The 12,952-nt window shown below is 35.6% G+C and overlaps 1 protein-coding gene across 4 annotated transcripts in view; it reads left to right on the top strand.

Moving 5' to 3' along the window:
• PEX1 (peroxisomal biogenesis factor 1) overlaps nucleotides 1-12,952 on the top strand; it is a 29,058-nt gene that overhangs the window by 1,631 nt on the left and 14,475 nt on the right. For all 4 annotated transcript variants that reach the window (XM_075049225.1, XM_075049216.1, XM_075049207.1 and 1 more), the window contains exons 2-11: nucleotides 823-966; nucleotides 2,890-2,973; nucleotides 3,196-3,310; nucleotides 3,400-4,172; nucleotides 5,570-5,689; nucleotides 7,806-7,929; nucleotides 8,214-8,323; nucleotides 9,667-9,767; nucleotides 11,266-11,398; nucleotides 12,157-12,253. In XM_075049225.1, coding sequence (XP_074905326.1) covers nucleotides 823-966; nucleotides 2,890-2,973; nucleotides 3,196-3,310; nucleotides 3,400-4,172; nucleotides 5,570-5,689; nucleotides 7,806-7,929; nucleotides 8,214-8,323; nucleotides 9,667-9,767; nucleotides 11,266-11,398; nucleotides 12,157-12,253 — 1,801 coding nt within the window. The remainder of the gene's footprint in view (nucleotides 1-822; nucleotides 967-2,889; nucleotides 2,974-3,195; nucleotides 3,311-3,399; nucleotides 4,173-5,569; nucleotides 5,690-7,805; nucleotides 7,930-8,213; nucleotides 8,324-9,666; nucleotides 9,768-11,265; nucleotides 11,399-12,156; nucleotides 12,254-12,952) is intronic.

The following is a 12,952-nucleotide window of genomic DNA, read 5'->3' as shown; positions in this document are numbered from 1 at the left end:
CAGAACAGAAAACATCACTATGCTAATGAGTAAGTCTGTGGTATATCCACACTGTACATCGTCTTGGTCAGTTGATTTTCATAAAAATAGTAATTTTTGAAAAAAAAATACAGAAAATGACAGTTGAGTGATACAATGTAGGATATAGTCTCTTTATGTGGAAACTGAACATATTAAGATTCTTCAGTCTGCAGTCAAAATAGCTAAGCGGTTCTGAAACAGATTGATAAAATCATTTTGGTCTGAGTTTCTGTGATTTGGGACTTATTTTCAATATTCCCTAGCTCATGAAAGCTTGGAGTCCGTGCAAATGTTACAATGCATGTGAAGTTTAAGCATATACTTGTGGTTTTTCCTCATTTGGGAAATAGAAATGTGTAGTTATACATTTCTGTAAGATATTTGTTTGATAGACTGTATTACAGAAGAAGGGAAGAGGAATTATTTTCCTCACTTAAAAATAATCCATAAAAATTAAAAGCTGTTTAACAATTGAAACCAACACACGCTTCCATGTTGAGAGTTGTGCAAATAAGTAACGTGGAGAAGAATTCCAAAGAAGGTCTTGGTTAATAAGAAGTTGGCCAGTCTGCCAGAATTAAAAAAAAAATTCTGTCATTGCTAATAGAAACACCCATTGCTAATATGTTGTAAATGCTGCAAGTTATTGTTAGGGAATATTAATTAAAATAGGGCATGTAAAATCCAGAAAATATTTTTAATTCCTTTGATCTTTCTAATCAAATACAGTTTAGCTTGACTAATAGTCATCTTATTTAGCTTGTTTGATGTTAATTTATTTTATTTCTTTGAAACTCATAGGGCCAAGCTGTGAAAGTATCCTGTGGTCATCAGCTTATATTTTTGAGCTGGATGGAAATCAGGCATCGAGGTCACCAGGGTGAAAATATTGCAGAGATTAACAGACAGTTGGCAGAAAAACTTGGCATTACAGATGGAGAACAGGTTTGAAATGCAGTCTTTTTTTCTTATTTAAATAAAGAGTATATTGCAAGATACCTAAAAAGGTGAGAATTTACAAGTTAGCTATGACCTTCTTGTTTCATGTATTCAGACAGTTACTTCATTTGTATCTCCTCATAGGAACAGTTAACCGTCATGAAATGTCTCAAACATGGAAGGATTTGCTCATTAAATCATTAACAATTCCCTAAATAATGTTAGGATAGGCTTGTGGGTAGGTCTTTGCAGAGTTGGAGCCGCTAACTGCAGTGCCATTAATTTTAGGAAAATACACTTTTAAGCAATTAAACAATTTGGGAATTATCTCATGAGAATATTTTGCCTGGAGTTCCTGGGTTTTTAAAGTAGTTCTTGACTTACTGCATATTTCTTCTTGTTTGACTTGTTTATTTGATCTTATTAAATTTTCATCCCTTTTCTTCCTCCTTCACCATATGTCCCAGTGTGTCCTCTCTCTTTGAACATGTATTTAAATTGGCCTCTTACTCTTGGACACTGTGTTAAACTTCTTGTAAACGATGCTTTCATTGGACAGAAGTTGAAGAGATGCCCAAGAGGCAGGCAGAGCTTTTCGACACTGGTCTATTAAAATCTCAGCATCCAAGGGTATTTTCATATTAATAGGTAGAGATTTAAACGAACAAGAATAGAAAAGTATTATTCTACACAATGTTATTATGTAGTATATTCATATAGGCCTATTCTCTCATATGGAACATTTTATTCAGCATAATAGAAGACATCAAAGAATGTGGCTCAAAGCAGTGTATTATCTTACCTTGTTTACTTTTTTAGCGTATTCTCTCTAGAAATGATGTATCTATTTGCAGAACTTTACAATTTACTGGTTCAGTGGGAAGGTAGCTACCCTTTTTAGTTCTAGCAATTAATAGCCTTCAACAGAAAAACAATTGACAGAGGAAAGCTAAGAGAATCTCACCCAACTGTTGCCTGGAAATAATAATCTGTACAATCAAATGAATATATGAATAATTAGGTAGTTTTGCCATTGTTTTGGATTCGAGAATTGCACATTTGCTGTGTTTCATAATAATATGCTCTTCTATTTACCATGTTGGGGAAAAATTATTCCTCTCAACTTTTGCTTCCAACTGAAGACCTAGAGGAATTTAAAATTGATTGGTACTTTTATAAAAGCTGACCTGAAATAAATCTCTCTCAGAGGACAGGTAACTAGTTTTATCTCAAGAAAAGTTTAATGAAGTTTATTTAAAAATGTATGACATGATATTGTTTGAAAATTGTTACTTTCTGTCAAATGGAACCTTCGGTAAAAATTGACTTTTGAAATATATGTTTAATGCTTTCTGAAAAGCCTAAGCCACAATAGCTTATATCATTCCTCCTGATACACAGGACCTTAAAACTGCTCTGTGGAAGTGGGGCTGCTTCCTGTGAAACCATTCATGTAAAGGAGCTGGTTTTGCTTTTGTATTGTACTTTTTCCTCATTTTTTCAGCTGTTTCTGCCTTATCTAAATTTGTGCACAATGCAGTTTTTCAGCATTCTAAAGTCCAGAACATTTAAAAATAAGAATTTTAAAATGCAGAGATGACTGTGTGATCAATATGCATTAAAAATTGATTGTTACCAGCTGATAAAACTCTTGATGCTTTTCACGTTCACTTCCATTCATGATTTGTTGAAGTCCCCAAGCATGCTCAATGCAATCCATTTCCAATCTGTTGACCATCCATTTTCTGCTTATGAATTACCTAGTGTTATTAAGAAGATGTATGTTCGAAGTAGTGACAACGTATCATGAAGGAGATGTCAGTTTTCTAGTTGAATTAAAGATGGAGCTTTTATGTGTTTAAAAATAAGAAGTTAAGTATTTTGAAATGGTGTTACTTAAGTATTTTGAAATGGTGTTACTTTTGCCAGGTATTTCTTGAACCCTGTTCCCACGTCTCCTCCTGTCAGCAAGTAGAAGTGGAACCACTCTCAGCAGATGATTGGGAAATTCTGGTAATAAAACCCTTTCCACTGTTCACATCCTTTTCTTACAGATGACAGAGATTCTGACACAAGCAGTTTTTTGCACAATACCCCATTCTTTTCAGCCCTTAAGGAAATAGTAAATGTGGTGGGGTTTAATTGTATTTTATATTTCAAATGGTGTATTAGAAGGAGACAAACAAATGTTAAAAATGTATGCAGTATTTAATTTATGATATCACATTTCCCCAGGAACTGCATGCTTCCTCTCTTGAAAAACGTCTTCTTGACCAGATTCGAATAGTATTTCCAAAAGCCATCTTTCCTGTATGGGTTGAACAGCACACTCACGTTTACATCAAAATCGGTAAGCAATGGTGAAGGCTCTTGTGGCACCTTAAGTAAGCTGATTTGCAAGGGTGGATGCATTCATTGACATGCTTTGTTCATACTCAGGTACACTTATGCCAGCAGCCTCCTATGGGAGATTAGAACCGTGCACGGAGCTTCTGATACGTCCCAAAACACGTGAACTTGAGGAAAATATCACCAGCACACCTTCCACAGAAAGTGATATCTTGCTTAAAAGTTTTGTGAAAAATAACATGGAGCAAGAAGAAACAGTAAAGGATCCTTTTGCCAAACAACCTTACTTAAAGCCAGGAGTCCTTGAACAGAGTAAGGCTGATGCAAACATGACTTTTGGCTCAAATGTTCTCCCAAATATGTGGAATTTCATAGGGAGCATTTTCTCTCATACATCTGAACAGAAACAAAAGACTTTGTGTGATAAAGATGAAATGAGCACCTTCAAAGACAAGCTGATGAACTTAATTCACGTGGATTCCATTTTTAGAGTATGTCAGTCCCAGCCTCCCAGCGTACAGAATGCATCTGCCACTTATGCATTTCTGAAATGCAATGCTATTCATGTTTTTCCGTGGAATTTAGAATTTATTGATTTGGATCCAAATCCTGTAGTAACTTTTGGGAAAATTAATGAGCTGCTTTCCCCAAGACAGCGTCATCAAGAAGCAAAGCAAAATCTGCCATTTGAAAAGCAAAAGCATTTGACTAGTACGCAAGACAAAAATAATTCTAATCCTGATAGCAGTCAAGCATCCAGTGAGGGATCTGTTGTTCAAATCGTTTGGAATGGATTTGAAGACCTAAAGAGTGTCATAGAGTATGGTCACAGTGGGGAACCCCTACATGTTGGAAGAGTTTGGGTCAGTTTGAGCACACTATCTTTTGGGCTTTTTATTGGATATTTTCTATTGGATAATTGTGGAACTGGCTAGTTAACATGAAGTTTTGGGATATAGACTTTGTGTTAAGCTCTCAAGTATACTAGAATCAAATAATATTTACTAGAGCTGTTCTTTGCTAAGCTGTCTCATTCTGGACTACATTACTTACCATCATCCTCCAAGATGTACAGCGTACTCTGGGTTTCTGCACCGTTAGCATTTTTTCACCAAAGGGAGAAAATTCTTCAGTGTTTCTGGAGGGAATGCATGCTTTCTTCAAAATCTGTTGGTAGCCATTGTATTCATGAATGCATAATGAGATTCTTTTCATTAGTTAGCACTTTGAAGTGTGCTTTGGACTCTAGGTGTCATCAAACTGTAAAGTAATGGGATCACGTATCCTAGCACTATATGATGTTTGTGAGTCCTTTTATATACTCTTTAAAACACATCTTAAAAAAAAATAACTAGCTTTTATATAATTTAAACTATTTAAGTTTTTATATACTATTTTGCAAGGTGGCACAAGTCCTGGTGTGCAGACACTGACATTTCAGTTTGTTCTGATAGAACTACAGCCTGCTTATGTTCTTTCTTTCCTGGAAGCACATGTGGGATCAACAAAACTAGATAAAATGCACTCCAAATCACCATTTGACTATTTTGACATAATATACTTCTCACTATTCAGTTATTTTTTTGTTGAGAGTAAGAGGAAGAGCCTGCAGTGGTCTTTACCACTAAATAGTTTGAGAGATGTAACAATTTTCCAAATGTCAGCAACCATAAAGTCTTTCAGACTTAATAAACATTTTTGAGATGTTTTCAGTTTGTTTAAAATAACACAGAATAGTTGAAAAGTAGTTTCCTTTTTAAAAAAGCCAAACTGACTGCTACAATTAGACTGGATTTTCTCTCTCTGTGCTGCAGATGTGCTTAGTTCTGATCTGTATAATGGTCTGTTTACCTGCCCATGTAAAATTAATTTTAATGAGAAAATGAAAGTAGAGTTGCTGTTTTTCTCCTATACTAAAAGTATTTTTACAATGTTCTGAGAATTCCTCCTAATTCTTCTTTTTCAAAGTTTTGGGTTTTATTTAAAGAAATTAGTAGATGGTCAGCTGTAGTGAGCACTTTCACAAATAGGATAAAAGGCAATTAGAAGTGTGCATGAGAGAACAAGATCTGGATACCACCATCAATTTTATGGTTTCCTTCTTAATTCTCTTGCAGATTACAGCCAATAAACAGATCAATGATCAAATGTTGAGGTTCTATTAGTAATGAAGAAACTGATGTTGTATTTTATATGCAATGTTATAACTGTTTACTTTCTGATATTTCTCTTTTCTTTGCTTTTATTTTAAATATTTCAGATTCCAGATGGTCTGAGAAAAAAACTGCGTATCGAAATACACTCGACAGTCCGAATTAAGTCAGTTGAATCTATTCCTAAAATTCCTGTATCTCTTATACTCCAACCCAAACAGAACTTAGTGAGTTGATATTCTTGGTCACATATTTGTTTCTATATTGGAAAACTGATAATGTTGCTCTGGTCAAGTTGGGGGGGGGGTATGTTTATTTGTTTTCATTTGTTAGATGAGAGTTTGGAAGTTGTCCATCCTGTATGACATAATTCCAAAGGAATTTCTCTTTTTGAATAATTCCTTGCTTTTTCTTTTTACTACGTAAGTTTAAATTAAGAAGATGCTATGATCTACCTAAACAAGGCTTATCTAGTAATACTATTTTGTATTTTGATCAATGATACTGTAAACATCAAGCCATTAAATTTTGTGTTGCACTTGGTAAATATTTTGAATAGTTTAACATGCTATGTGTAGCAATTTTCTATTTAAAGGAACTGGTAGAGGTCACAGAGCGTGGAAGAAATAGAACTTCTGAATTTTGACTCCTAGCTTCCTGAAGTTATTAGAGGAATGCTGTATAGTACCTTTTAAATCATAAGGTCTTCTGTTATTCTCAAATTGTGAAAATTTCTGATGTGTTTCTTATTAGAAGGGATGTTAACATGAAGGAGAAATGGCATTGGTACGGAAAAGATACACTTTCTGTTTAATTAGGTTTCAAACATAAACAGTTGCTGTCAAAATAGCAACAATAATCGATAAGAATTTTGCATCAGACCCTCCTCTGCATTACATTAATACTAGTTCAAACCTGGCAAATTTAAGTGTATACATTTAAGCCTATAAAAACAAACACAAAAAAGAAGAATCATAGAGTTAAAAAGGAAATACCCATTTTAAGTCTTCTAGGAGAAGACATGCTTATACTCTTCAAACATTGCAGTGCCCATTAGATTTCCTAAGAAAGACAATTGCAGTAAAATTATTATAGTTTTTTTATGTGCTGTTTAGTTTACTTCCTTTTAATGCTTCCTTTTAATTTTTCTTTTCCTCATGCTAAAGATTTAATTTTCTAGAGTTATATCATTGAATCCCTCTGTTTTCCTCTAAGTTAGACATATCCAGTCTTCTGAGTGACAGTAAGAACATGCTTAGTACCAGTTCTCACAGTCTGTCAGATGTAGCTCTGGAATGATGTATTTCTTCATAATATACTGTATGCTTGTTTGTGTGTGATACGGGCCTGATTATTTCCCATGTTAGCTGCCCTTCAAAGCTTTAAATACAGCACTTCCCATCCTAGCAGGGCTTATGCAGGTTTATTCTTTATCCCCAATATTCTAATTTGGTTTCTTACCTACAGAGGAATGGTTGAACTCCATTATTTTTTCATATTGGAGTTAAAAGAAGTATTCTGGCAGTAATCTGCGAAAATCGTAACAAGTAGTTATGTGTGCTTTTGTATGTTTTAAATATGGATTTCTGCCTTTCCTTTCTAATTCAGTTGAATTTTTTGTAGTTCTTGGGAAAAAAAAAACTGACCAATGCAGAAAGAAATATGACAGTAACTTTCATTTTCCTTTCTGAATACTGCTTACATGATCTCGGTTGATTCCCCTTTTTTTTTAGACAGGAATTACACTTCTTTGATTAGGAACTCAGCCAAGAGATAGGTGATCTCAACTCGATTTCTTTTCCTATTCCATTTAACTAGGTGATCTGGGGTAAGTCATTTGGTCTCTTTGCCTGCCTGTTGAAGTTTGTTGGTGGTGCCCCCGACCTGGATGAGCCCAGGATTCTCTGTGTAGGAAGCAGGGTATGCAGGGAAGAGAGGGGTGTAGTGAGCACCCAAAGTAAGTCACAGGTCAATATTGGTGCATACCCTGGGGGCTCTTTCAAACCCAGGAGCTGAGTAGTGCTCTTGGATCTGGCAATGCGGATAAGTAAAACAAGAATAAAAGCTTTTCCTTGCCCTCACATCGGTGTTCCAAAGATAAAATCTTTAGAGGTGGTCAAAGATTCAACTGTTGCCCTAGCAATGGCTAGGCAGGTGCTTTCCATAGAGCAGTTGATAGAAATGGTGTTTGCTGGCAAAATGCTATTTTCTAAATAAATAAAATGTTTATATCTTCTTCATCTCTCTGCTACTGTAAGAGAAACAAATGCCTCATGCATAGGAGGAAAACAGTCTTACTAACACTTTGTTTTGTTTTATTTCCCTCTTTCTTTTTCCTGTTAGCATAAAGATACACATGAAGATGATGTTAAATCTGCTTTCAGTTCTTGGTTGCAGGATTCCACTACTGATGATCACCCATGGATAATGACAAGCAGAGACTGTATACATCTGTCTGTTAAAGAAGGTAAGGATAATACTGTCCTGCGCTGTAGCTGTCTTAACTGTCCATTATGGAATTTACTTAGGCAATATGCCATTTAATCTCTTTATACACAATTTAACATAATAGATATCTCTTTACAATGAAACTGTAAGCATGAATTATGCTTCAATTATGATTAACCTTTTTTATTCTTTAATTTGGGATTATATCGTATTAATTCAAAATACAGTGATCTGTTTCATCTTGTGAGGAATAAAAACTGAATGTATTTGGAATTTTAATAGTTGTTCCTTGGGTTTTTACAGGAATGGAGGAGTTTGTCCTTAGTGTAGTGCATCCTGCGCACATTGAAGAAAATAAGTCTGAGAATATTTTTATACTGAGTCGCAGTTTGCTGCAAAAGACTAACATACAAGTAAATATCACATAGTATCAGGTATCAAGTAATTTAAATTGTTATATTTGGTTAAAAATGTATTGCATTTTATATATAACATATTTTGGTTTCCCTTTTTAAATAAATAATGCCAGTCTGTTCATTAAATTGTATCTGCATTCTTTATATGTTATTTTATAGCTGGAGGCATTGGTGAGATTCCAGGCTTGCCACACTTGTCACTGAATTTCATAGTCTATGTCAAACTCTCAGAAAAACCAATTAGAGCAGAGGAAAGTCACTATTGTCCAAGTTTAACATACTATTCTTATACTTAGCTGTTCTTTCCCTTATTACCTAAACCACTGTAAAAACACTTCACAGTGTATCTGGCAGGAACAGTAGCTTGTTCTGACAAAGATGAGACATATTCCCCATTCAAATCTACCAAGCTCACACTGCCTTCTTTTTTATGTAGTTTCTGTGCCTTCTGTTTCTTCAGTCTTTCCTTTCTCAGCAGAATAATTATTTCTATTTAATATTAGGATTACTGTTCCCATTAATAATTCTAGTTGAACCAGTGCCCATGACTCCAGGGTTATGGTTATAGGAGTGGGATAAGATTTTTTCATTTTTAAACTGGTACAGTTAAATTTCAGCAGAGAATTAAGGTGCCCTCTTTTGGCTGTTTAGAATAGAATTTTTCTGCAAAATTTAGGATTCCTGTTAAAAAAAAAAAGTAAAACAAGAGCTTTATTTCTACTGGTAGTAGAGAAGTACAACAAGTCTTCTACAAATTGTGCTAGTGACTGGTACTAAGGTGAAGGGGTGAAGTGCATTTCTTAATAGCAGTGTCAGCTTCTCCTACCAGCCTGTTCTTATCTGTGAACCTCTCTGTTTAGCCCTGTTTGCTTGCCCAGCTTTCCATACTAGCACACCGGTGAACTAGGCTGAAAAATTAATGCAGCTGAAAAAAGCCAGGTGTTTTGTCGGGTTACTTTTCACCCAGGTCAGACTCCTGATCTGATTCACTATCCTGCCTCACAAGTGCTCATGCCAGCACAACAGTGGAGGGCACAGGAGAAGGAACAAGTAATTACAGGTAGGGAAAGAGATGATGGGCTGCGTAGTCTGGTATAAACAGCCCTTGGCCTTAACATATAATCATAGGTTGTTACATCACTGTAAACACCGGATTGTATTTTGGGAATAGTTGTATCTATGCCATTTTACCAGTGCATCTTTCTTTCAAGCACAATAAGCTTCAGCAAAGCACACATGCAACATTTTCTCTACACAATTCAAAAAATGGCTAGTGACCTCTATACACTTCTTCTGTAGTTATATTTAATGTAAAATACTAACTCTTTCCTTTGTTGTAGGTTCTTTTACATCCTCTAACTAGAAAAACTGATGGTGACAGCCAGCCACCTATGTGTGATACAGACAGGACCCTTCCTTACGACAAACTAAATGATTTAGGGTGAGACATTTTCATAGTAGAAAACATGGGAGGGAATGGGAATGGGAATTAAAAAAAAAGGAGTATTGGTGGAAATGCAGATTTTTTGAATACTAAGCCAGATCAAAAAAACCCTCTGCATCTTTCGGCTTGTGTCAGGTTCAGACTGTATCCTAGTATATGTAGGTGGTTAATTTTGTCCTCTGAATAGTCTTACTGCAGTGAATAGAAAACTTCATGTGACTGAAGATACTCATGTACTGAAAGTTCACCATGTCTGACAGTAGGATGGGAGGTCTCAGAACTGTGTAAGTTTCAGAAGAAATACTGATAGCTCAGTGGCTCCTGGTGTGCTTCTAAGTAATATGAAACAGACCTGTGTGTAGCAATAAGGGACACTGGGGTTGTTTTAGCTGGGGTTTCCAAATGAAGCAAAACTTACGATATGTTGCAGTCTCTCTGTCAGTCCTGACAGTAACTTAAACCTGTTTACTTGTTTAACTACATTTAATAGTGTGGGTCTCAAAGAAACTTAGTTCCTACAAGTTTCATCAGAATTGTCAGCTGAGGAGAGAAAAGCAGAGTGGTGTGTCCACTGGTAAAATATGCAATGTAAGCCCAACAGCTACTTGGTCAACCTGCTGGGTTATTCTGGCTACTCTGCCACTGGCAGAGGTGTAGTCTGGAACTAGCCATAGGACATGCTGGTTCTTTCCCAGCAAATAAATTAGTAATATGTAAAGCTGTGGTCGTTAGTAGAAGGGAAGACAGTGGTATTGCGTAGCAAACTTGAAGTAGGGATGGGGCAGAGGGGACATGAGAGACTTGGAGCATTGTGATAATATGCTATCAGCATTGTGAAAGACAACTGAGGATATTATTATTGAAGAGGGAATGGGAACTGATATGGAGGTAGTGTGGTAGGGATGTTAGAAACCAGGATTTGTTTCTTTATTCTGTTTCTCATGGAACAACATTTTTGTTTAAAGTTGAAATACTAAACTGATAGCCTTGCTGTTTGTGGACCTGAAAGGAGCACTGTTGTGTCGAAAGTCACAAAGATTTAGGACCGGTGAAGGATAAGGATGTCTTTAAAGGAACTATATGTTGCTTTATTTCTGAAAAGGCTGAGAAGTTTTCTGACCCAGGCATACTCCATGTTTTACCAATTTGTTACCTTCCTTAGTAGGTTGTTACTCAGACACTCAAATAGATGAAGCCACAAAAGATGGTTAGCTCTTATCTTCTGAAAGCTACCTCATGCTAGGATGGTATACAATGACTAGATAACCCTTACATTGTGGGGGTGTTCTGCAATGTCTGTCTGCATCCTCTGTGTCACCACTGCAGAATAAAGATGCTGTCTCTTCAGACTGAACTGTCTTTAGCTTTTTCTTGAAAATGTGAAGTATGTCACAATGTGTCAGCACTGAAACTTCACCATACTGCAAGCTATTACTACTTATGTATTGTGTCCTGATGCTACCCTAGGCCATTTAATGTTTTATTTGCTCTGCAGAGGAGTGGACAAAGTAGGAACATCTTCCTTTGAACACATAAGCCACAGTCTTCTGGGGCGTCCTTTATCTCAAAAGCTTGCTGCTATTTCTGTGGGACTACGAGGTGGAGGGGTGCTTCTCACAGGAGGAAAGGTACACACTTCACTACTCTCTACTTGCAAACCCTCCCATATTGTTTTCTATAGTTACAAAGCTGTTTTCCTTAATTTTCTTTGATACCATGTGAATTCCAAAGAATTAAAGAACAAGCTGAAAAAAGAGCAGTTAACTGATTAGAGTTAATTCAGTAAAACATTATATTATGTATATGTGTATGCATTATATGCATACTTCATCAAAATATATTCATATTTCATGTATGTGTATATATATATAATACACATATAATTTAAGTGTTAAAGATTGTTACCAATGCAATTTCAATTCATTGCCTTAGGGAATTAATTTACTTTGTGTTTATAGTATAATAAATCCTTCTTGTCTCTGAAATATTTGAATGAAGATATGAATATAGTATTTTCTCCTGTGTTCTAACATGAAGTGAGAGTGAAGTTGATACTCTTGTTTTCCTGTTGCCTCTTACAGTGATCCATTTAGTACCATATTCCACTAAAACTAACAGATGTCTTAACACTGAACTCAGTGGAATCAGAACACTGTCTGTAGTGGATGTATCCACTCTGAATTTGTTTCTACTTGTTTCACTCTAGGGCTTTGGTGTCTACCAAAAGATATAAAGACAGAATACATATATACTTTTGGTGAGGAATAAAACTAGTGTGCATACAGCTTTACCAGCTTGTTAACTGTTGTATACTGTGACAAAAACTCCACAGAAACAGAAGGAACTAGTTCTGTCAATTTACATTAGTTCACATTTCTTTTTGTAGGGAAGTGGAAAGTCAACATTAGCAAAGGCCATCTGCAAAGAAGCATTCGATAGACTGGATGCTCATGTAGAAGTAATTGATTGTAAAGCTTTAAGAGGTATGATAATTTTTTTTCTAATCTCAAATGTTTGCTGTATGATGAAGCAGCACAATTATGAAGTTCTCATATTTAGTCTGAATAATTTTTCTAGTATTATTACTGCTTTTGCAAGGATATTTGATGCCCCGCAATGAGCATCTTTAACAGTCTGATGAAAATACGTCTGCCGTAAGCTTATTTCACACTTTTGTCAGTTTCTGTCCCACTTACCACCACCAAATTCAAACCATGCTTGCCATGCTTATTTCTAATTGTTACAAAATAGGAAGAAGTTGCAAGTTGAACTGTGTGTTTTTTCAGCTGTGCTAGCTGGAACAAATGTTATATTAACAAATCATAAGTGTTAAAAGATACCTGTATTACTGAGTGAAAGGATTACACAGGCACCAAAGAAGGATCGAACAACCAGCTGAAACCTGATTTATGATGGCATATTTACTAACCTAGTGTATGTTGGCAATAGTCATCTAACACTCATGATTATAGATGATGATGAGATGAATCCTTAGATTTTGTGAGTTTGAAATAAGTATTTTGCACCAAAGGTGGAAGTGGACAAAAAAGGCTTTTTTTTACTCTTTCATTTACTGGCTTTCCTAAATAGTCTTGTTGTTACAGGGGCATAGAATACTCAGCTGTTTTGTTACAGAGTCCATATATTGCATGGCTATACTCTTGGCTTAAGTCCCTACAAAG

Source organism: Buteo buteo, chromosome 2 (genome assembly GCF_964188355.1).
Source record: "Buteo buteo chromosome 2, bButBut1.hap1.1, whole genome shotgun sequence".
NCBI lineage: Eukaryota > Metazoa > Chordata > Aves > Accipitriformes > Accipitridae > Buteo > Buteo buteo.
This window is presented reverse-complemented; position numbering and strand designations above follow the sequence as displayed.